The 24,066-nt window shown below is 54.6% G+C and overlaps 2 protein-coding genes across 12 annotated transcripts; both read left to right on the top strand.

Moving 5' to 3' along the window:
- The first annotated feature begins 702 nt into the window (after positions 1 to 702).
- On the top strand, positions 703 to 23,938 carry IQANK1 (IQ motif and ankyrin repeat containing 1). 11 transcript variants are annotated; one of them, XM_032467599.1, is made up of 9 exons: positions 734 to 1,138; positions 12,254 to 12,377; positions 13,007 to 13,925; positions 14,467 to 14,600; positions 20,354 to 20,796; positions 21,510 to 21,588; positions 22,276 to 23,110; positions 23,208 to 23,520; positions 23,592 to 23,938. In XM_032467599.1, the coding sequence occupies exons 7-9, from the start codon at positions 23,074 to 23,076 to the stop codon at positions 23,890 to 23,892; spliced, it is 651 nt and encodes a 216-aa protein (XP_032323490.1). In that variant the 5' UTR covers positions 734 to 1,138; positions 12,254 to 12,377; positions 13,007 to 13,925; positions 14,467 to 14,600; positions 20,354 to 20,796; positions 21,510 to 21,588; positions 22,276 to 23,073; the 3' UTR covers positions 23,893 to 23,938. The 11 variants fall into 11 exon arrangements, with proteins under 11 accessions (XP_032323483.1, XP_032323490.1, XP_032323491.1 ...); XM_032467600.1 differs by having other exon boundaries at positions 21,462 to 21,588; XM_032467598.1 differs by having other exon boundaries at positions 20,354 to 22,565; positions 22,717 to 22,805; positions 23,002 to 23,110.
- On the top strand, positions 1,183 to 16,702 carry LOC116659722 (putative IQ motif and ankyrin repeat domain-containing protein homolog). The gene is made up of 4 exons (XM_032467541.1): positions 1,183 to 1,408; positions 14,467 to 14,547; positions 14,606 to 15,069; positions 15,147 to 16,702. Exons 1-4 carry the CDS (start codon positions 1,183 to 1,185, stop codon positions 15,513 to 15,515), a joined length of 1,140 nt encoding a protein of 379 aa, XP_032323432.1. The 3' UTR covers positions 15,516 to 16,702.
- Positions 23,939 to 24,066: the final 128 nt, after the last annotated feature.

Below are 24,066 nucleotides of genomic sequence, written 5' to 3'. Positions count from 1 at the left end.
TCCAGCCCACGGGGCTAGGAGCTGCATTCCCAGACGCACTCACCATCCAGACAAGACGCTCACTGGCCCCAGACAATCCTAACCCAACCACCATAGGGGTCCCTGGCCTCTGCCCACACTGAGCACCCCAGCCCCCAGCCAGCATGCTCAGAGGAGCTTGCCTGGGTTGGTCTGTGGAGAAGATGGACCCAGTCGCCCCTCTTGGTGGACTCCTGCTGGAAGCAGGCCACGCTGGGGGCTGGTGGAAGAAATTGAACTTTGAAAGGCCCAGATGGCATTTTGTGGACATGTCCTGAGGTGGGGCAGGGCTCCTGAGACTGTCCTGATTGGGTGTCCACCTGAGGAGCCCCCACCTGGCCACCCCTTGGATCCCTGGGGATGGACTAGGGGAGAGGGTGCGGAGCCAGCCTGAGTGCTGGCGTCCCCTGAGCTTCCTGCTGGGAGGGAGGCTCCAGACAGACTCCTCCCCAGCATTTCTCCTGCCTGGGGCCGCTGACTCACACCCACGCCCAGGGCCCCATCCCAGGCAGCTTTGTCACACTGGCTGGACTGGTTTGCCTGCCCAGCCCTGCCTGGTGCACCCCCTCCCGTTCAGCCCGGGCCCCAGAGCCTTCACATGGAGGTAGAGAGCCAGCCCCCACCCCACCCCGCCCCGCCCCCGGAGAGCAGGGTGGATGCGCTTAAAGGGGGAGCGGGGCCCCGGCAAGGGACGCGGCACCAGGTGGGGGCAGTGTTAGGGATGGGCTAGGGCGGGCGCAGGGTCCTCCTATCAGAGGCTTCCCGGCACCTGGGCTCGCGAGAGCCTGGGGCGTCAGGACCCAGGTGGCGAGCGGTCTGCCCGCTGGGCTCACGCGTGCCCCCGCGCGGCGCCCCGGGGAGGCTGCGTTTGCTGGGGAGGTCGCGGCCCCGCTGCTCATTAAAGCCGCCCCGCCGAGGTAGCCGGGGTGGGAGTCCGCGGGTGGCCGCTCCTTAGCTGCCGGACGCCTCTGTTTTTCTGGGGGCCCCTGAACGTCCACACCCCAACCGCACCGACCGCCCCCACCCCCAAGGAAGCCCAGAGACGGCCGCCAGCCGCAGAGGGAGACGGACCAGCAGGCGAGGGGGCCCGCGCCCCGCGAGTGCCCAGGGTCCCCCGCAGGTGAGAGCCTGCAGCCCCGGGCGCGCTCTCGGGGCCGGGCGGGGATGGGGAGAGCTGGGGGCCTGCTGGCCGGCGGTGTCCGGCCCTGCGTCGGGGCCCGCGTGTGCCCGCGTGTGCCCGCGTCTGCAGCGCGCGGAGGGCTGGGCGGGCGCAGCCTCTCCGGGAGTCGGGCTCCCCTGCGCCTCTGGCTCGAAGGGGTCGCAGAGCGTTGTCCGCTCTGCGTGCTGTGGCAGGAGCCCACGTCGGGGCTGGGCGTCCGGCGGCCTGGTGGTGGGTGACCCTGCCTGGGGTCTCGGTCCTGTCCTCTCAGCGAGCGCAGCCCCCGTGTCGGCTCTGGGCTGCGGCCTCCAGAGCTGTATCTCGATCCAGACTTTACTTCAGCCTCCCAAACCCACGTCCAGGTGCGACACAGCCCTCCCCTAGGTGTCTACAAACTGCACAGCGCGTCCAAACTGCAAGCCTGTCATCCCCTCCGATGCTGGGCTCTGGTCTCCCGAACTGCTACCTGGGGACCCTATGCCCAAGCCCCCACCCCCTCAGGTGTCTGCCCCACCTTCCCAAGGGCTGACTCCAGCTCTGGTGGCCTTACTCATTCTGCTTCTCCTCTTGTCGCCTCCAGCAGCTAGTCCCATGCGCAAGCCCACCCCTCCCTGGGAGGTGCTGGCCTCATCCCCAGCGTGAACTCCCAGTACCCCTTTGTTCCCACCCCCCCAAGGGCCAGGGTAGGGAGCCCGACCCGGTCCTGAGGATGGGGGTGACCACAGAAGGTTTGGAAAGTCATGACTGCGGATTTTGTAGAAGTTACATATGTCCGACATACGTCTGAATTGGCAGGATGTCCAGCTGCAGGAGATTTGGGCTTGGAAAGAGGCAGAAGTGAGAGAAGGGAGGACACAGGCTGTCAGGGTGCCTGGAGCCGCCGCCGCTGTGCTCTGCGGCCCCCGAGGGGCCTCTCTAATTGTCATGTCCTGGTGTCACTTTCTCAGGACCCAGGCACTGGCGAGAAGTCCAGTTTGCCCAGGGAGATGTTGGCCCCCACCCCCATTTTGGTTTTGGTAGTGGCAAGTGGGCTCCCACCGAATTTTCCAGAAGTCACAGGCCCCTCTGCATCTTTTGTGAGTTTGGGCAGGTGTATAATGAAAAGTATCCATCATTGTATTGCACAAAGTATTTTCACTGCCCTGAAATTCCTGTGTTCTGTCTCTTCTCCATACCCCCTTCAAACCCTGGCAACCACCGATCTTTTTATTGTCTCTACAGCTTTGCCTTTTCCAGAATGTCGTGTCGTGGCGCTCATACAGTATGACAGCCTTTTCAGATGGGCTTCTTTCGTTTAGTGACATGCACTTACGGTTCCTCTATGCCTTTTTGTGTCTTGATAGTTCATTTCTGTTTAGCAGAGTAACATTCCATTATCTGGATGGATCACAGTTTATTCATCCATTTACCTACTAAAGACATCTTGGTTGCTTCTGAGTTTTGGCAATTACGAATAAAGCTGCTCTAAACATCTGTGTGTAGGTTTCTGTGTGGATGTTAAGTGTTCAGCCCCTTTGGGTAAATGCCAAAGAGCACGACTGCTGAATCCTTAGAGTATATTTGGTTTTATAAGAAACTGCCACACTGTCTTCCAAAGCGGCTGCACTGTTCTGCATTCAACAGCTCCCAGCAACGAACGAGAGTTCCCGTGGCTCCACGTCATCCCCAGCACTTGGCGCTGTCAGTGCCTGGATTCCGGCCGCTCTGACAGTTGTGCAGTGGGGCCTCAGTGTCGTGTTACCTTGCGTTTCCCTGGTGACGAGCAACGTGGAGTGTCTTTCACAGGCTCACCTGCCATCTGTAGGTGCTCTCTGGTCAGGTGCCTGTTTAGCTCTTCGGCCCGTTTTAAAACCAGGTAGTTTTCTTACTGTTGAGTTTTAAGAGTTCTTTGTATATTTTGGACAACAGTCCTTCACCAAATGTGCCTTTTGCAAATATTTGTCTTCTCCTTCCCTTGACAGTGTCTTTCACAGCACAGATTTTTTTTTTAATTCTAAAGATGAGCTTTATTTAAGATAAAAGCCAGCTACAGTATATAATAGCAACGTACAATTGCTAACATACAAAAGACCACTGTGATCTAAGGTTGCATTTGATATTACTAATGATATTAGTAATGAGGGAAGTTTGAATCTTCTCTTATTCTGCTTTAGTGAGACCAATTGAACTATTCAATTCTGGGCACAATACTTTGGGTTTTTTAAAAATTTTGTTTTAGAAATTTCTAATTTTAATGAAGTCCAGCCTATCAATTATTTCTTTCATGCATCGTGCCTTTGGTGTTTTATCTAAAACATCATTGCTGGGGGGAGGGTGTAGCTCGGTGGCAGAGCACTGCTTAGCATGCACGAGGTCCTGGGTTCAACCTCCAGTACCTCCATGTGAAAATTTTTTTGATTAAAAACAAGTGAAAAAAAATCATTGCCTAACCCGAGGTCATCTAGGCTTTCTCATCTGTTACCTTCTAGGAGTTAGTTTTGTGTTTCACGTTTAGGTCTGTGGTCCACTTTGAGTTAATTTCCATGAGGGGTGTCAGGCCTGTGTCTGGACTCGTCTTGCATGTGGTGTCCGGTTGTTCCAGCGTCTTTGCTCCATTGTGTTGCCTCCACCCCTTTGTCAGAGGTCTGTTGACTGTATTCATGGGGTCCCTCAAGTCTTTGATGCTGGCAGGAACCCCTGCAGTTCTTCCAGGAAAGCCCTCTTTCTCTCTTGGTCACTGTCCTAGTGGGAAGGGGAAGTTCATGGGCCCCCACTTGGCTCTTCCTCCCATCATGGCTCTGCTGGTCAAGGAGCCAGCGTGGGCATCCTGCCAGCAGCCAGGTATCGCTGTCCCAGTTGGACCTGTGGGAGATGGACTTGGGCCACAGCACCACCTGTCCCCTGGCCTCCATTCTATAAACAGGGGACTGTGGCGATATTGTCAAACTCCAGCTATCAGTATGAGCTTAGGTGCCACATCTAGCAGCCCTCAAAAGGTCTGTTTATGCCCCTTCCCCGGTGCACAGTTAACCTGGCAGAGGGCTGCCGACTCCTCTAGGGAGGGAGTGAGAGAACTCAGCATTCGGAGGGCGCTGGCAGAGGCACTGCGGGTCCTCCAAGGGCATCTGGCACCTCTGCACTCTAAGAGCTGTGACTCTCTGACCTTGACTTACGTCTGGAAACTGGGTCTGACTGGCTGAGCCTGGCGCATCCCTGATGTTGCCGGTGAAGCGGCGCCGCAGGCTGCCCTGCCTCTCGCCCAGGTCAAGGCATCCGACCACCCCTGACTCGCTGCCTACACGAGCCATATTGCCTCTGATAGTTAGTGCTGCCCCTAACCTCCTCTGTTCAAGAACCCCATCACCCCATTGCTGTTAGGACAGTTGACCCCGCAGCTGGTCAACTGTACCCACCCCAGCTTCCGGAGGAGGGTCACCATCCAGCTCACAGTGCTGCTCATCGTTTCAGTGAAGGGGTGTCCTCTGAACCTTCCCAGGGGTCCTCCTAGGAGGCTTCAAGGCTAACAGTAGCCAGTTCCTGCAAACCCCCCATTGTTTGGATGTAGTCTGTTTCTTCCCGCAGGCCCCTGCCCCGCCTGCTCTGACCCCTGCTCTGCTTACTGGCCTGGGCGCAGTGAGGGGTGTGGCACTTGAGGCCTCGGCGCTGCTGGTGAGGTCGTTATGGTTCAGAAAGACCGCTCTCCTCTGGCAAAGGCGAAGGAGGCTTCTGGGCCGGAACCAGTGAGTACGGCCACTGCCGGGGTGGGGCAAGAGGAACGTCAAGCAGACAGAAAAAAACAGAGCCCTTCCCCCTCCTGCTGCCTTTGAATGCCCATCTTCTGTGTGCTGCTGGTGGCATAAAACAGGGCCAGTGTTATTTGCCATGGCCCTGGCGTCACAGAGCAGAACACAGAGGGCTGGGCTTGGAGCTGAGGGAGAAAGCAAGTACTGACACCCCCGCACTTCACACGAACCTGGACTTCTGTGGGCACGGGCCTGCTGTCCTTGGTGTGGATGAAGGCGGTCTCACTGCCTCTCCAAAAAGTGGAAGTGGAGTCCCCATGGGCTCTACATCCCTGGGGATGTTCATTACCTTGCGTTCATTCCTGTCTCACCCAGAATCTGGATTTCCTGAACCTTAAATACTAAATTATAAAGCTTATCAACACCAACGGCTCTTACATAAAATACAGACTAAAACAGAGTGGGAAAAGAAATTAGTTAATATACACAGACACGCACGACAAACACGGGGCCAGCGTGCACAGCTGCTGTTCTCGTTGTTCCTAAGTCCTTTCCCCCACCTACCCGCCCCGTGTGTCCTTTGCTCACCACTGAGGCATCAGCTGGTTCTTTGCCTGAAAGATGGGGCCAGATCCCAAGGTGGCTGGGTGAAGGGCCCAGGGTGTCTCAGTACAGGCCTGCTGGTGGGTGGACTGGGTCCTGCCACGGCAGGCCGTGGAGCTGTGGTTGTCCTGGTGTCTGCCCACTAGTGCGTGGGGCTTCGGCCAAGAGTGTCCTAGGGTTGGTGCCTGCCCATTGGTGTGTGAGGTTGGTCCCAAGGCTACAGCCAGCTTGCTGGTGGGCAGAGCTGGGATCCAGGGAGTTCTGGAGCTGTTGCTCTTGCCCACTGGTGGGTGGAGCTGCAGGGCCCTGGGGGTCCAGGGTCTAGGGCCTGTGCACTAGTGTATGAGGCTGAGGCCTGGGCCTTCCAATGGACAGGGCCATGTCCGGGGTTAGCTGTGGGCTCAGGTGGTCTTATGGCAGCCTGCCTGTAACGGGTGGGGCTGTGTCCCCGCCATGCCTGGGTCTGAGTCATCCCAATACTAGTGCCTACAGGCTGGTCAGCAGGGATGGGGCTGGGTTCTGAGGCTAATAAGCTAGAGGGAGCATTCCAAAATGGCTCTTGCCAGCACCAGGGCCCACGTGGTAGAAAGGAGACTCTCCAAGATCAGCCAGTGGGTCTGACCCAGGCTCTTTCCAAATTACTGCTTCTGTCCTGGGTCCTGGAGCATGTGAAATTTTGTGTGCACCCTTTAAGAGTGGAGTCTAAAGACAAAAACCATATGATCATCTCAATAGATGCAGAAAAAACATTTGATAAAATTCAACATCCATTCATGAAAAACACTCACCAAAGTGGATATAGAGGGAACATAGCTCAACATAATAAAAGCCGTTCATGACAAACCCGCAGCCAGCATAAAACTCAGCAGTGAAAATCCAAAAGCCTTCCTGCTAGATTCTAGAACACGACCAGGATGCCCGCTCTCACTGCTTCTATTCAACATAGTATCGAAAGTCCCAGCCACAGCAATCAGACAAGAAAAAGAAATGAAAGGGATCCAAACTGGAAGGGAGGAAGTAAAATTGTCTTTATATGCAGATGATGTGATACTCTATATAGAAAACCTGAGGACTCCAGACAAAAACTACTAGAACCTATAAATGAATTCAGCATGGTAGCAAGTTACAAGATTAATATACAGAAATACAGTGCATTTCTTTACACTAATAATGAAATATCGGAAAGAGAAAGTAAAAAGAAAAAATCTGCAACTTATTGCCCCCAAGTCCTTATCAGCATTCTTTAATCAATGTACTGAACCATTGGGATCATTTGAGGGGTCTTCAGACAGTCAAGGTCCCTGTGGACTAATTGTGGTACAGAACACCTGACATTATTCTTAGGCACGGTGGCGAGGTATATTGATGTTGCTTCCAGGTAGAAGCAAACTGCTTCTGGTGCAGGTTTACTGGGCTAGGGAAAGCATATTTATCAGAGCAATAGCTTAGTGACAGGTGCTAAATGCTGTATTGATTTGGTCCATTAATGAGAAAACACATCTGGAGTAGCAACTTCAGTTGGAATCACCTTCTGATTAAGTTTACAATAACTTAGTCAATTCCAAAACTATACCTTTTTTTTCATTAATTAAACTGGCGAGTTTATTAGTTATTTTACTGTGCTATTAACCTATATAATCCCTTAATTATGCTGTATTTTCTTTACTATTTTGGTAGGAAAATTATGACTATTCCACTGGGCTTTTCTCATCGTAACGGTGATGTTCAGATGACTATAGGTAACATTTATGTGTGAGGCCCTGTCCTAAGTATTGTATGTTTCTTAACGAGAGAGCCAACAAAACGCTGTGAAGCCAGCAGAGTGCTTATCCCTATCTTTGCTTGTGAATAAAGTAAGGGTGTAAGGGTAGCTTTCTGATGAACAGGATCAAACTTGAGGCTGGTGGTTGTCTGCCTCAGTCTTGTGTCTGTAAGACATGAGAGGTGAGTGGAGGACCTGGTTTATTTCTGACACAAGTGAATCTCAGGATGGTGGAAGATTCTGGGCAGAGGGTCGGGTGTTGAGGGTGGGTCTAGAACTCTACCTTGCAGGCAAGTAAGAGATGATTCAAATGAGGTCACAAAAATCCCTCTTGGATCTGGGGGTCTAGAGATGTTTAGCTTGGCATTCTCTTTCAAGGACACCACAGCTCCTGAAATTTCCGTGTTCTTCTAATGTGGTCCTCTAGGAGCCAGAGAACAGAGAGAGGGCACGTGTGCTGCCGTGGGGGTGCTGGCCAGAAAGGCCTCCCCATGGAGGGCCCCAACATTCGGGAAAGATGGACAACTACTAGGCAGCTCCACCCCAGTCCACTGACTCATAAAAACTTCGAGCCTTGCTGAGAAATCAAAGGGAAAGCAAAAAATCACCCTGTATCCTGCTGTTCAGAGCCCAGCGGGCTGTGGACACGTGACGGATGTTTCTCCCCCTGGGCTCCTCTGTGGGACACTTTTCCTCTCCTGTGACTCTCTGTGTTCTGGAGACACCTCTGCTGCCTCCCTCCTCTCGCTCCCTCGCTCTCATTGCGTGTGGCGCTGGGGGCTCCCCACGCCTGGCAGGAGAGTCGCGCCGGGCCTCCTTTCCCTGAGCCTCCCGGCCAGGTGAGAGGACAGACTGGAGCCCACCAGGCCCCTCAGATTTCACCCCCTTCACCTGCCTCCTGATGTGAGGCTGTTTCCATGGGTGTCTGTCACTAGGAGGCCTCCTCAGCTTCATCCTTTACTCTTTGGGATGAGAAGGGGGTGCTGCTCCCACCCAAGTAGTCCTCATACTTCTGGGCTTGATTGCTTCACATTTTTCCTTGCAAAACAGTTTTATTCTAAGCTCATCTCTTCTATGAAGAATCTTGTCCAAAGCAGCCAGCAACAGAGGGAGGGGATAGCTCAGTGGTGGAGCACATGCTTAGCAGGCACGTGGTCCTGGGTTCAATCCCCAGCACCTCCATCAAAACAAACACAAAGCAGCCAGTGGGAGCTGGGACCCTCTGCAGGCTCTGTTTTCTTACCTCAACTCCTAGAGCTCCAGGAGCTTCCCATCCACCCGGGAGGCCACGCCTGGGGACACTATCAGCCAGCCCCAGCTCCTGTGGCTACTGCCTCGGGCCACCCCTTCATCTTTAGTTTGATTGTTGCGGGTGGCTCGCACCTCTGTCCCAGCTTCTGAATCAGCCAGGACAGGTTAGGCCTTCAGTAACTCGGTTCCTGGTTTCAAGTAACAGAAGTTTGTTTCTCACTCAGGCCCAAGGACTCTCCCCCAGGACTCAGGCTAACAAGGCGCCCTTCTAGCTCCTGAAAGCTGCAGAGCCCCCCCAGTCCTGCTGTGACTGGCCGTGTCACCAGCACCCCACCCGTCACACATTTTTTTTAACATGTTTATTGTGTCTGCTTCCTTACAGTAAACCACACGTGTTTCAGGTGTACACTTTGATGAATTTTGATAGATGTAGACACCCATGAAAACACCACCATGATCAGAACAGCTGACATTTCCATCACTCCCCAAGAGGTGCAGCTTTTGAACTCCCGATTTATCCCTTTCCACCCCCTTGCCCCTTTGGTAACCATAAGTTTGTTCCCTATGTCTGAGTCTGTCTCTATTTTGTAGATAAGTTCATTTGTTTTTTGTTTATTTTAAGATTCCACAGATGAGCGATCTCATAGGGTATTTTTCTTTCTGTCTGGCTTACTTCACTTAGATCGACAATCTCCAGGCCCCTCCGTGTTGCTGCAGATGGTGTTATTTCACTCCTTTTCATGGCTGAGTAGTGTTCCATTGTATGTAAATATACTACAACGTCTTTTATCTAGTCATCTGTCAATGGATGTTTGGGTTGTTTCCATGTCTTAAGCCCATCATAATTTATAGTTTTCACTGTGATTTCTCCTTTGACCCACGAGTTATTATAAAAAGTATTTCACAACTTCTAAGTATATGGGTATCTCTGCTTATATTTATGTTATTTGCTTTTCGGCTTAATTCAGCTCTTTTCAGGGAGTGTACTCTTTATGATCTCGATTGTGTGATGTTTGCTAAAATGTGCATTGTTGCTCAGCATACAGTCAGCTTTGGTGAGTCGGCGTGTACTCAAGAAGAAAGTGTCTCCTGCAGTCCCGGCTCGGCGCCCTCAGGCGTCCGCCCGCTGTCTGGAGTTTGCCAGCCGTGCCCTGGAAGTGCTCTGCGCCCTCCTGACTGACTGACCTATTCGGTCGACAGTTTCTGGGCGGGATGCGCTGAAGTCTCCAGCTATGACTGAAGACGTGTCTGTTTCTCTTCACGGTTTTGTTTGATGCATTATGAACCCTATTACTAGATACGTAGTTTTGTCAGTGCTACATAAGCTTGGTGAATTTTATCCCTTGTTATCGTTTTGAAATACTTGTTCAAGTCTGGTAATGCTTATGCCTTCCGTTTACTTTGGTATTAAAATAACATTGCCAGCTTCGTTTTAATTCATTCCTGAGTGACGTGTATTTTGTCGCACTGTTTCTGCACCTTTATTCTGAAGACGTGCTTCTTAAAAGCAACCTGCCGTCTCACAGCTGCCGCCGGCCTCGCCTGCCCGGGGCCCTTCCGCGCACGGGCGTCGCCAGGCGCGGGTCTGTGTTTCAGCTTGCTTGCGTCGCCTTTCGACGCTCCTTCTTTGGCCTTTTTCGGTCCGTTAGAGCGTCGTTATTCTCCCGGTGCCCCCCACCCCCGGCGGCGAGGCGGGAACTCGCGCCTGCCGCGCGCCGCCCTTCTCGCCCTCGCCCACGCCCCTGCCCCTCTCCGCGGGGCCGCGGGCGCCCTGAGGCCCCGTCGGGGGGGGGGGGACCCGCCCCCGAGCGCACTCGGCCCCGCTGGCAGGGCCCGTCCCCTCCTGGCTTCTTGCCGGCCGCCGGCTGGAGGCCGCCCACAGCCCCGCATAGCACGGCCCTTCCGCGGCCAGCGCTCAGCAGGGCCGCCTCCGCCGTGGGGCCGGCGGGAGGGCCGGTCCGCGAGGACGGACCCCTACAGAACGCGACGTGGCCGCGGGAGCGTCAGCTCGCCGCCTCCGCCGTGTTCTGCTGGCTCGGAGCGCGGCACGGGCTCCGCCCGCACTCAGGGTGAGGGCTCACGGGGGCATGAGCCACGGGCGTCACCTTCGAGGTACCTAGAGTTACCCTAGAGCTTAGTGCTAGTAAACCTAGAGTTTACAAAATGTCTTTGAACTGCCCCAGTCTGTGGTAACGCCCCACCTCCCCGAGCTGTAAGACCTTAGTGCTTGGACTCCATCGCCCTCCTCCAGGACACGTGCTGTTATTCGGAGTGTTTCTCACTCTCACACGGACGTGATGCTGGTGTCGTTTTGCACACACTCGCACGTGTGCCTTTCCGTCAGGCCCTCCAGGGGCCATCGGGCATCGTCTCCGGCCTGCAGAGCGCCTTCTGTCCTCCCCAGCGCTGCTCGGCTGCTGCTGAATCCTCCAGGGGGTTTGTTTGTCCAAATGCGTGTTTATTTTGCATTAAAACTTTTGTTACCCCTTTTTTAAAAATTGAAGTATAGTCAGTTACAATGTGTCAATTGCTGGTGTGCAGCACACTGTCCCAGGCATGCATATACATACATATATTCATTTTCATATTCTTTTTCATTACAGGTTATTACAGGATATTGAATATAGTTCTCCACAGAAGAAATTTGCCTTTTATCTATTTTTATATATAGTGGTTAACATTTGCAAATCTCAAACTCCCAAATTTATCCCTTCCCACCCCCTTTCCCCTGGTAACCATAAGATTGTTTACTATGTCTGTGAGTCTGTTTCTGTTTTGTTGATGAGTTCATTAGTGTGTCTTTTTTTAGATTCCACATATGAGAGATAGCATATGGTATCTTTTTTCTCTGTCTGGCTTACTTCACTTAGAATGACGATCTCCAAGTCCATCCATGTTGCTGCAAATGGCATTATTTCATTCTTTTTATGGCTGAGTAGTATTCCATTGTATAAATATACCACAACTTCTTTATCCAGTCATCTGTTGATGGACATTTAGGTTGCTTGCATGTCTTGGCTGTTGTACATAGTGCTGCTGTGAACACTGGGGTGCAGGTGTCTTTTTGAATTACAGTTCCCTGCAGATATATGCCCAGGAGTGGGACTGCTGGATCATAGAGTAAGTCTATTTTTAGTTTTTTGAGAACTCCCAATACTGTTTTCCATAATGGCTGCACCAAACAATATTCCCACCAGCAGGGTCTTACCCTTTTGAAGGGGTAAACAAGGTTTCCCTCTGTATTCAGTTCGAGACAGTTGCTCCACGGTGTGCTCTGGCATGCGTGTGCACCAGCTCATCCTGCTTGGGATTCTTCCTGGGCATCACAGCTGTGACTTGATCTCTTGTCAGTTTTGAAAAAAATCTCTCTGAACGTTGCTACCATCCTCTCTTTCCCTCACATTTGTGACTCCAGTGACCTCTGCATCAGACCTTTCCTTGTGTCTCAGTCTTTAATCTGGACGTGCTCACTTGGACCGTATTCCAGGCTACTGGTCCTGTTTTCAGTTACGTCTATTCTGTTATCCATTGAGCTCTCAATTTGTTTTTGTATTTTTATGTTGTGGAATTTCCATTTGGTTCTTTATTACTGTTTCCAGTTCTCTGCCCAAACTTTGCAGTCTTGTCTTTTAATTCCTTGAACACATCACTCCTAATGATTGTAAAGTCGGTGTTCAGGAGTCCACCGTGGGCTCCATCTGGGGCTTTTTCTGTTGCTCATCATTTTCTGTTTTTCAGTCACGTTTCCTCAGGAGCCGGATAGTTTTTCAAGCAAGGCACATTGCTCATGAAAACTGCTGGAGGCGTGTTGAAGTTCTGGACAGCGTCGGCATCCCCCGGAAGGACACTTGCTTTGTCCCTGGTGGGTGTCAGGGGTATGGGCACATCCAGGGTACCTTGTCTCGTCAGGGGCACCGTGATCTGAGGCTGGACTCCCGTTCCCGTGAGGGCTCCTTCATTTCCCGAAGGGTGGAGCTCTTCAGGGCTCTGACCCAATAGAGACGCCAGATAACATACAGACCCCTCAGGGACAGGTGTAGCTCAAGTGGTAGACCGCATGCTTAGCATGTGCAACATCCTGGGTTCAATTTCCAGTACCTTCATTAAAAAAAAAAAAAAGGAAATAAAGTTAAAAAAAAATAGGACCCTCATTTACATTTGAATTTCAGATAAATAATGCATCATTTTTTAGTGTATGGCCCTCAAAATCATGGTATTTTTATTAGCTAAATCTGGCAACCCTAAACTCAAAGCCTTAGCCAGCACTCTGGATTACAAAGTTTGTCCCCTGTCCATGAGTCGTGGCCCTCCCCGGGGGCTGTGCTGGGGCCCTGGCGGCCTTTTCCCTGCGGAGAGCCCATCAGCTGGGCAGGGACCGTTCCTGCAGCCCCTCCTCTTGGCCCGCAATTCCTCACTGCCCTTGCGTCTGAGCGGGGCCTTCAGACACACGTTTGACAACATATCATTCTGTCTTTTCTACTGTGACCACAGGGAAGAAGCGGAGCCACGCGTAGGAGCTTCTCCAGCTGCTCTTCTCCCCTGGAGTTTTGTGAACACTGCGTCATTGACTTTCACATTCAGTGTCACTGTAAAAAGTTTAGGAGAACCCAGTTGCAGTTCGTCCTCTACTTGGGGGCTTGAATACCTTTTTTTTTTTTTTAAAGCTTCAGCAATCTAACCAGGGCATCTGATGCCAGCTGTTTTGTTTCCTGCTACATTCTTTGTCCCCTTTGTCTTAAGAGTCATTTCAGGAAATTTCCTTTGTATTTTACCTCTGAGCAGTCTGTACCGTCACCAGTCTCCGCATTCTAGAGACACGCATCCTTCTTACCTGCTCTGGTCGTTGTCTGCCTCCTTCCTTCTGGTTTCCATCTCCTTGTCCGCATTCACCGAGACCCCCCAGCCCTTCCCTCCTGCCCTGAACACATCTCCATCATGTCCTTTCTACGTCCGGCTGCTTCAGCTTTAGTCACTGCTCTGCAGAACTGACCAGTGTGTTCCATTGGTCCTGTTTTCCATGATGACTCTCGTATTTACTTACCTCCTTGTCCTTTCTTCTGTCTTGTCTTTGATCCCTTGTCCTAGTGAGTTTTGTTTTTGGTAAGTTCCTCCCGGCTTGCGGCACTGTGGGGAGCTGGCTTTGCTGCTTGTTTCCTCCCAGCACGTTCTGGAGGCCGTGCCCCTCCTGCTGTGTCCGCACCCTCTCCCCGCTGGTTCACCCTCTGCTCTGAGTCTCAATTACAGAAACACAGGTTGAGCAGCTGCTGACTGCCCGGACTCGTGAAGTTCTACTATTGGACTGTTGGAAAGCCCTGTGGGGCGTAACTACCATCACCCCCTTTTAGAGAAGGGGGAACTGAGACCCAGAGAGTTTAACTGGTCACCACATCACATGGGCAGAGAGTGGCAGGTGCGTGCGGACCCTCCACTGTGGCCAAGTGTGCGGGTCAGGGCTCCCTCTTCCAGTTCCAGTGGGACTGTGGGTTGAGACCCCAGTTCTGTCTCTGGATGCAGGTGCCTGAATTCAGGAATCCTCCTGGCTTTCAGAGGGCAGGGGTCGTGTGGGGATGAGCAAGGACTCCTCTGCCTGAGGCCGCTTTTCTGCCTTGCTTGGGCTTCCTGCCAGCGCCCCCAGCCTGTCTCCCCGAGCCTGGGGCTCAGCGGGTGTCTGCAGGCCCCCAGCCGCGTCCGGGGCAGGGTAGGTCAGGGGGCCCGGCTTCTCTCTCCGGATCTTCGTCTCAGCAGCCGCTCCTCACGCCTCCTCACTTGCTCCCTGCTGGTGGATTATTCTGGCCTGATCGTGTTTCTGGCTTTTAGAACATTTTTGGTCCTTGGGTCAGGTCAGGAGGGAGGGCAGCCACTGCGCTCGCCAAGATAACCTGGCGCGCGGGCTCACGCGGGGCGGGCGACACGGAGGGGCCCGGGACCCACGCACCCTCTCCGCACGGCAGGGCCGACCGCGGAGGACCGAGCGGCCGTCGTCATCCAGTGTGCCTTCCGGAAGGTCCTGGCTAGAAAGGAGCTGGCCCGCCGTCAGCAGGAGCGCCGGGACTACCTGGAGCAGATGGAGAAGCTGCAGCGGGAGGTGAGCCCCAGGCCGGAGCGGGGCCGGGGGGGGACGGGGCGGGACCGCGCTGGCCTCCCTCCCGCAGGCCTTCGTGGCCCAGGTGAGGCGGGAGCAGGAGGCTGCCCGGTGGTGGCGGCGGCGGCGGGAAGAGGCAGCGGCGGCCGAGCGGCGGCTGGAGGAGCGGCAGCGCGGGGCGCGCCTGCGGGAGGCGGCCTTCGACGGCAACCTGGGCGAGATCCAGGCGGTCCTGCGGGAAGTGAGCGGCGGAGGCCGGCGCGGGGGCGCCGCTGACCACCGCCTGGCTCAGGTGGATGAGCTGCTGACCCGCGAGGGCGTGGGCGGCCACCCGGCGGGGGCGGCGCTGCGCGTGGCCCTCGTGGACTGCGCGGACGGGGTCGGGAACACACCGCTGTCCGAGGCGGCGGCGGGCGGGCAGCCCCTGGCCATCCAGCTGCTGGCCGAGCAGGGCGCCAGCCCCAACAGCAAGGTGGGCGCCGGGCCGGGCCGGGGGCGCCTCCCTCCCTCGCGCCCAGGCCCCGCCCTGCTCACCTGCGCGTCCCGCAGGGCGCCTTCAGCCGGACGCCGCTGTACCGAGCGGCCTTCGGGGGCCACCTGGCAGCGGTGGGGGTGCTTCTGAAGCTTGGAGCCGACCCCCGGGTGTATGCGGACGATGGGAGCACCCCCGAGCAGGTGCGGGGCGCGTGCAGAGGCCAACCCTCCTCCCCCAAAGCTGTCGGGAGCCCGGTGGCCCCGCCCCGGCTGGTCCCTGACCTTCCGGGACCCAGAACCACTTGCACGGCCTTTTCAGGCCCCTTCCCTCCGGGAAGTCCTCGCATGGAGTCTCCCCTGTTTCTGTGGCCTCCCCTGGCCGGGGCTCCACTTTTCTCCCCGATCGGCAGCCCACCTTGGAAGCAGTGTTACCGCGGGGGGTGAGGAAACAGGCTGGCTCCCTCGGCCTCGGCAGCGGCAGCGGCAGTGGCCGCGGGGCGTCCCACGGGCGTGAGGGCAGCATGAGGCCCACTGCCCTGGCCCCACACTCTCAGCGCCTGTTTCTCTGAGAAAAGCGAGCCCTGAGGCGCCGGGTGCCCAAGGCGGCTCGCCTGGGCAGCTCCTCCCTGGTGTCTGTCCCTGGCCTGGGTCAGGCTGGGGACACGGGTGCCTGGACATCTGCCCCGCCCAGAAGGGGCCTTTGGGAGCATCAGTGAAGCCCCATAACCAAATACCACCACCTTAAATTCTTTGAATGAATCTGATTTGAATCTCAGGCCCTCTCCCAAACCAGTGTGCGTCCTTCCACCCTAGCCTGGGAAGCCCAGGTGTTGCCTGGAAAACGTGGGCTCCCTGAGGTCTGCTGGTGCTCTGGGCCCCAGCATCACCCCCAGGCCGCCTCCGCCTCCAGGGTCCCCCTTGTTCTGGAAGGCATTCCCTCTGCTCTTGCCCCAGAGCCTTGGGCTCCTTCTCTTTAATAAGCAGCAGGGCAGGTTTTAAAAGACCAGCAGAACCTTGGGCTTCAATCTGCTTCTGCTTTCTCCTCAGACAAGGGAGCAAAGTGTGAGGCTCAGGTGGGGAACGAAGGGCCTGGGGCTGGAGTGAGGAGGGGACACAGGGAGGGCCCAGCTCCCGGCGGGTCCCTTGGGACAGGCCTGGGCAGTGGGCATGGGGGCCTCGAAGGGTCGAGAAGTGTGCACGCCACTGTCTGAGGGGCGCTGAGGAGGAGGTCCAGCCCGGGAGGGTCAGGGGGCAGGCGTCAGGGGGGCACTGAGGGGCAGCGCCCTCAGGGTTGGGGAGGGGACAGTCTCTTCAGTGGGCGGCGGTGGAGCAATTGGAGGTGCACAGGTGGAGGAATGAGCCTTGACCTAAACCTCACAGCATGTGTAAAACGAACTCGGATCCAAATGTAAGATGTAGAACTGTCACCCCTTTAGGACGCAGGGAAAGCCTTCGGGTCTTCTGGCTTGGTGAGGCCGGCTCAGACGTGGGCGGGCTGTGGCTCCGTGGTGGAGTGCCGGCTTAGCACGGACACGCTCCTGGGTTCAGTCCCCAGTACCTCCATTAAAAATAAATAAATAAGCTCAATTACCTCCCCCCTAAAAATTTTTTTAAAAATGAAAAAAAAAAAAGTTCTTAGACAAAAAGCATAATCCATAAAAGAAAAAAAAAAAAAACCCAGAAGTGGATGTCCTCAGTCCTCAAAATGTGAGACTCTCGCTCTGCTGATGCCCTGTGAAGAGGATGAAGGGACCCCACAGGGAGGGAGGGAGCCTTTGCCGCCCACACACATCTGACAACGGGCTCAGGAGGTCCAAACGACCCTCAAAACCCAGCCGCGCCCGCCAGGTGTGAAGCGAGCGAAGGGCGCGGAGGACGGTGCGGGGACGGCGGGTGCACACGGGAGGAAAGCCGCGACCAAACCGCAGCCACAGCGCACGCTGTGAGGGCGCGGGCAGGCTGGATGTCTCGCCCGCGCGGGCAACGGCTCTGGAAAACTGGGCTGTTCCTTAAACTAAACACATGTGCCAGCTGCCTTCAGTCATCACACTGCTGGACATTTTCTTCCAGTAAAATGAAGCCTGTGTCCATGCAGAAATGTTCACAGCAGCCTAATTTGTGATTGCCTCACAATCACCTCGATGTTCTTCAAGGGGTGAAAGGTTAAACCAGCCTGGCCGGTCCACACCGCAGGACACACCTTGGCCGTGAGAAGGAAGGAACCAAGGATTAATGACACCTGGACGGGCCTCAAGGGCCTCGTGCCAAGTGGAAAAGAGCCCATCTCACGGGGGTACACGCTGTAAGATGCCACTTACGGACCATTTTCAAAGTGACAAAATGATGCAGCTGGAGACCAGATGAGTGGGATGGGGTGTGGGGGCAGGGAAGGAAGGGGAGTGTGTGGGTGACTGGGAGGGAGGACACAGAGCAGCTTTGTGCTGCTGGGGCAGGTCTGTATCTCAGTGGTGGTGGCGGGTGCACAGATCTACACAGATGATCAAATTGCACGTACTGTACACACGCACAAGGGAATACGTACAGTTGTCAAAGTAACTGGGGTCTGTGGACTGTACCATGTGAGTGTGCGGGATGCCATCATAGGGCAGACTTGTCAAGGGTACATGCAACTTCCTGTAAATCTGTAAGTGTTGCCCAGTAAAAGTTTAGTAAAATCACTAGGCATGCAAGGAAACGGGAAAATATAACCCACAGTGAAGAGCAAAATCAGTCAAAATTGACTCGGAGATGACACAGGTGACAAGGATGACAGAACCTCTAAGTGTCACATGCACGACACATGCACCCCAACACGTCTCTCTGTAAACACCAAGACTTCTGAAAACTACAGTGTTTGTGGTGAAGGATGCACGGGATGTGATTAATGGCAGATGAGACATTGATGAATTACCCATTGATGAAGACGTAGCAACAGAAATTACCCCAAATTACCCAACCCAGAAAGAGGGTTGAAAAAAAATTGAACAGAGATTTCTGCTTCCAGGATGGAGAAAGTGGGACCTGATTTATCCTTCCACCTGAGATAACAACAGCAAAACCTGGGCAGGGCACATGGAGCAGTGGTTTGCAAGATGCTGGACATTGGCGGGGAAATCTGTGATCCCTGAGAGCCTGGAAGTAAACGGCGTGAGCCTTCGATGGCCTGGCTCCCTGAGAGCGCTTCCAGGCTGGGGTGTAGGAGAGGGACCAGGCAGAGCCTGGTCCGTTCCCTGAGTGAAGGAGAAAGGGACCAGAGCCCAGGGGTCCTGAGGCAGTAAGATGGCAAGTGCCCGGGGGAGAGAGAGCCGCAGAGAGTTCTAGAGGGGTGTAGGTGCCCCTTTGGGGGTTCAGGCGAACACTCAGGACTCAGGTACGTGAGGAAACGTCTCAATGCCAGGGACAGAGCCCTCTCTGAGGAGGCAAGGAAGCAGTGCTGGGCCTGTCCCCACTAGGGGACCCTCACATTCCGTGGGGTAGTGGGCAGGGCACATAGAAGGGTTGGTCTGAGAACAAATGCTGCCCTGGTACAGCCTGACCAATCCTAAAGCAAGACCCAAAGAACAAAACTTTCCAAGTAATTTAACTGTACCCAAAACAAAATTCAAGAATACATCTAGAGATACAAAATACACAGCTCCTAGTAAGGCAAACGCACACTGTCTGGCATCTAATTAAATGTTACCAGACATGCAAAGACACAGAAAAATATGATCGGCATGAGACAACTCAGGCAATCAAGACAAACCCAGAACTGACACAGATGTTAGAATTAGCATCAAAGACACTTAAACAGGTATTGTACCTGTATTCTGGATGCACAAAAAATTGAACAGAGACATGGAAGATATAAGAACCTTATATTCTAGAGGTAAAAATGACAATGTCTGGGGTGGAAGACAAGCGAGCCGCAGGTGAGGTCACTGCACGAGTAGACAGGTGGAGGGAACGGTGAGTGCATGTCAAGGCTTGAGAGAAATTACTCCAAATCGAGACATGGAGAAAATAGAATCCCTCCAGACAAAGGGGGGTCAGCGAGCTGTGGGGCAGTTTCAGGAGGCCTGATATCTCTGTGGCTGGAGCTTCCAAAGGAGAGAAGAAAGAATGGAGACAGAAAAAAATATGTATTTGAAGAAATAATCACCCTAAATTTTTCAAATTTGATGAAAAGCATAAACCATGTTCCCGAAAGCTCAGCACACACCAAGCACAAGAAACAGGAAGAATCCGGCTGAGGCACCCCATGGAGAGGGTTCTCAAAGCCAGTGATAAAGAGAAAATCCTAAAAACAGCCAGAGGGAAAAAGACAAGTTACAGACAGAACAAAGATGAGGACTAGGGCAGGTTTCTTGTTGGAAACAGCGCAGCTGAAAGGTCCAGTGCCATCTTCTAAGCACTGAAGGGGAAAAACATCTTGTCAACCTGAATGCTCCACCCAGTGCAAGTATCTTCCAAAGCGGAAGGCAAAGTAAAGCCCCTTCCAGACACACAAAAGCCGCGCCATTCACCCGCAGACCCGCACTGTGCGAAATGTTCCTGGAAGTCCTAGGCAGAAGGGAAGGGATGCCAGGTGGAGACGTGGGTGCACCCAAGGAAGGGGGAGCCCTAGACAGGGGGACTGTGCAGGTAAGTGCATCAGATTTTGTCTTACTATTTAAAGGTATTGAAAAGACAATGGAAGAAACAAAAATAATGGCAATGTGTTGTGGCATTTTAGAACATATATAGATACACATGCTGAAAATTGCACAAATTACAGCTTTTTGTTCAAGTGTGCACCATAAATATGAAGTTGGGGAGGGAGCATGGAACTCCACAGGGTAAGTTTCTCATACTGGGCGTGAGGTGGTCCAGGGTCATTTGCAGGTGGACTGTGCTGTTACAAGTGTAGGTATCCTGTAAACCTGAAGCAATGACTGAGCATCCAAAGAGTTATAACTTATAAGATAACAAAAGATAAAACGGGATTTTAAAAAAATATGCCATCGAAAAGGAGGCAGAGAAAGAAGCAAAAGGAAACTGAAGAACAGAGAACCAAGAGAAAACAACAGCGAGGGGCGGCCTTTACCTCAGCGCCATCAGTAATCTCTCTCAACATGGATGTCCTGACCACCCCAGTGAGAAGGCAGAGATTGCTTGGATTTAAGAAAACCCGAGCATATTCTGCCTGTAAGAAACAAGCTTCCACTTTGAAGTCCAGTGGAACAGAATCCAAGTGCTTCTTAAATCTGTGTCCCCAGAACTGCAGACCCAATGAGCCCCAAATAAACGGTTCTTTATTTCAGCCAGGAAGAAGTCAAAGAAAAGAAACAAACTTCAAGTATAAAGGCACAAATAGGTGAAAATTAAAAGGACAGAACAAATATGCCAGGATAACACTAAATGTAAGAAAGCTGAAATGACTTTACTAACATCAGACAAAGTACACCTCAGAAAAGAGAGTACTTCTTGGGCTAAAAGAGCCATCTCATCAGGAGGACGTGGAATCCTAGACTTACACAGCTGCTAACAGAGCATCGAAACACACGGCGCGAAAACTGGCAGGACTGCCAGGAGGAATAAACCCGTGACTACAGGGCCAGGTCTCCACATCTCTGCCTCAGTAACGGGTGAAGCAGGCAGGCAGAGGAGCAGCCACGACGCAGAAGAAGTAAGTGGCGCTGCCGCCCGTTACGTGTCCATCCACGTGCCGCCCTCTTCGCTCACCCGTCCGCCCGGCGTTGTTTTTGTAAGTTTATCTGCTTGATCCAGTCTTTTCCCCCAGTAGCTGCTTTAGTCCTTCATCAGTTCAGCCTCTCGTTGACTTACGAGGTGCTTCTTGATAAACCGACCAGTCCACCACCTCACTAGTGTATCCATTTCACCCTGACTGTCGCCTGAAATCATCCCTCATTTATTTACCTTTTGTTAATTCAAACATCCATCCATCCATCCACACATTCATGTTTACTTGACAGAAAATTCTGAGAAAGCAGGGACTGTGTTTATTTCACTTCACAGTTGTATTCTCCAGGGTTATGACATTTTCGTTGTCATATGAAAGGCACTCAGAAATTCTGTTGACTGACTGAAATCATCCATCCTTCATCTGTCCGTTTGCTCAGCCAACCATCTACCTACCTCAGTTATTCACCCATGATATCCCTTCAGCTATTCATTTTTCATGTATCAAGTTATTATTTCACCTCTTCATTCAATTAATCCAACCTCCATTCTTTTAACATTTAATTCACTCGTTATTCATCTGCTGGCTCATCTGTCCATTCATTGGCTCATTTGTACATTCACTCATTACATTATCCTTTTGTATGTTCGCTCATTTAGTTTTCCATGTATTCCAGTTCTACTTACAAACTAACTTTTGGCAAATTTTTAAACTTATTTGCATCTAAGTTTCCGTATACTCATAAATGGGGTAATAACAGTCCCTGTGTTCTGAAGATGGATGAGCTAGTGCGTGGAACTCCCTGGCACAACCCCTGCACGAGCGCTCTGTAGCCGGAGGCTACCGCTCCTTCAGGTGAGTCCTCAGCGTCTTTCAGTTACCGATTCACGGACCCCTCCTGCGACTTCACTCCTTCATCCCTTCTTGTCCATCTGGCCACCCATTCATTTATCCACGCCTTGGTTCTACACGTCTTTAGCCTTTCTTTTGTAAAAGTACACTGTTCAAATCAAAATTGTGTGGTTTGAGTAAATGGCGTGAGAAATGCTCGTGGTCTAACCACCTGAGTCAAGAGATAAAATAAACCCTTGCCAGAGCCTCAACCCTCCTTCTGAGAAGCCCACTGCTGGGCCTGTGTCACTCCTGGAGGAGTGTGGTGGGACCTCCGAGGGGCAGGAGTTGTGAGGTTTGGGGTGAGCGTGGGCCCAAGCTCTGTGTCCTGCAGATGGAGGTCTGGGAGGGGACAGCAGAGGCAGGGAACTACAGCTGGACCCTGTGTGTGCGGTGACAGAAGGCAGCCTGGGGCCGGGGGGCAGGGGTGTGGATGGAGGAGCGCGGGAGGGGAACTTGGCGGGGAGCCGGAGGAAGCCCAGGGGCTGCACCGTGATGGCCAGCGCTTCTGGGCCACCTCGGGGGCGCTCTGAGAACATTTCTGTCGGTTGGGGCCTTTTTCTCTAAAATGGTGTAAGCGCACCTCCTCCCCAGGTTAAGCAGAACACAGAACCCACGCCCTGAGCTTCGACCAGTGTCCTCTGTCACTAGGTGGCCTCGCTGGACGCGGTGGCCAGCGTGCTGCAGTCGTGGGACCTGAGTCTCACAGAGGCCATGCTTTAGAACATGGAGGCCGAGCGCCAGCGCCGCACCCAGGAGGCCGAGCAGCACGTGGAGGCCGAGGCCAAGCAGTGCGGTGGTGGGCGGTGGAGGCGGTGGGGGTGGGGACCCGGCCAGGGGCCCTCTGACCCGCCGGTCCCTGCCCTCCAGCCCCTCCACGCCCCAGCATGAACCTCTAAGTGCAACAGCTGGCCAAGGAGCAGCTGCGGTGTCACAAACAGGTGCGCGGCCACTTGGGAGGGTACGGGTAGGAGGAGCCGCCGGGAGCGGGAGGGTTAGCTGCGAGCAGCTGGGGGTGGGGAGCCCCCTGCGGTGGAAGGACGGCCTGTCTGGAGGGTGCCCGACAGCCTTGCCCGGCCCGCCTGCCCTCAGCTGCAGCAGGCCTACTGCGAGGTCAACCAGAGCGTCACCGGAGCGTCACCGAGCACAAGTGTGAGCGCATGTGTGTGCTCACGCGGCAGGTTGGCTTTCTCCCTCTCGCCTGCCCGGACTCCCGGACGGATTGGTCGCTCCCAAGCTCGGGGTGGGGCGGGGGCGCCTCCCGGCAGCAGCCTCCTGAGGGCGGGGCACCCCGTCCCTCCCTTTGGGGGTCCTAGCCGGGCGGGCTGCGGGCGGGCAGAGCCTTGCCCTGAGCGGAGCACCGGGCCCTTCCTCCAGGCCATCAAGGACGCGGAGGTCCAGGTGGACAGGCTATGACGGGAGGCCCAGAAGGCCGAGGAGACGCAGGCCATGGCCAGGCTGGAGCTGCCGGAGCGGACCCAGGAGGGTGGGCAGGGCTCGGGCTGGGGGCGGGAGGGGCCAGGCCCAGGGAGAGGGATCCGGAGCGGGTCCCTTCGGTCAGCCTCACCCTTACGTCCCCACAGGGGAGGAGGTGGTGCTGGGGCTGAGATGCCAGGTCACTGAGCTACACGACGTGCTGATGAAGGACGTGGGCCATCGCATCCGTGCCGACGGCAGATCAGTGGTCTACGACGGGCGATGGGCGCGGGGCGGCGAGATGAGGGTTCCAGCGGACGGTGGTGACCTGGTGGCCGCCCCCAGGTGGCCTCTTGTCATTGACCCTTCGGGCCAGGCGGCCACCTTCCTGCGCTACCAGGACACCAACTATGTGTTCGCCCTGAACCCAGACCACCTGCGGCCGGAGCGGATTCGGCTGGCGCTGCTGGGGGCGCTCAGGTGAGCCGGGTGGGCAGGCAGGCGGGAGGCGCCCTGGCCGCGCCCCTCACCGCTCCGCCCACCCGCCGCAGGTTCGGGAAGCCGCTGGTGTTTGACCTGCGCGAGGTGGACCTGTTCCCGGCGGTGCAGCGGCAGCTGGAGGAGGTGCAGCCGGGCCTGGCAAAGGAGCTGCTGAGCCGCGGGTTGCTAGAGCAGGAGAGGTGCCTGTCGCTGCTGCGGCCGACTGATGGGCCGGAGTACGGCCCCACCCAGTTCCAGGAGGCGCGCCTGGGGCACTTCCGCCTCTTTGTCACCAAGGTTCGGTGGCCACCAGCCGAGCAGCTGCAGATCCTGCACCCGGTGCGCGTGCAGCTGCCCAGCGGACACCTCTAGGGCCTGGCCCCAATAAAGCACGCGCCCCAGGGCGCTGGGTCCGCAACTGTGCACGCGTCGGGCTGTGTGTGCGCGGCTGTGCGGGGGAGGGGGGGGGATGCTGAGCCTGTGCCGCGGCGTCCTGGGCCAAGGCAGGAGCCCCAGCGGGAGGACACTGCCAGGCCGGCACTTGGG

Source organism: Camelus ferus, chromosome 25 (genome assembly GCF_009834535.1).
Source record: "Camelus ferus isolate YT-003-E chromosome 25, BCGSAC_Cfer_1.0, whole genome shotgun sequence".
In the NCBI taxonomy this organism is placed as follows: domain Eukaryota; kingdom Metazoa; phylum Chordata; class Mammalia; order Artiodactyla; family Camelidae; genus Camelus; species Camelus ferus.
Note: the sequence above shows the minus strand (reverse complement) of the source record. Positions and strands in the feature narration are given on the sequence as shown.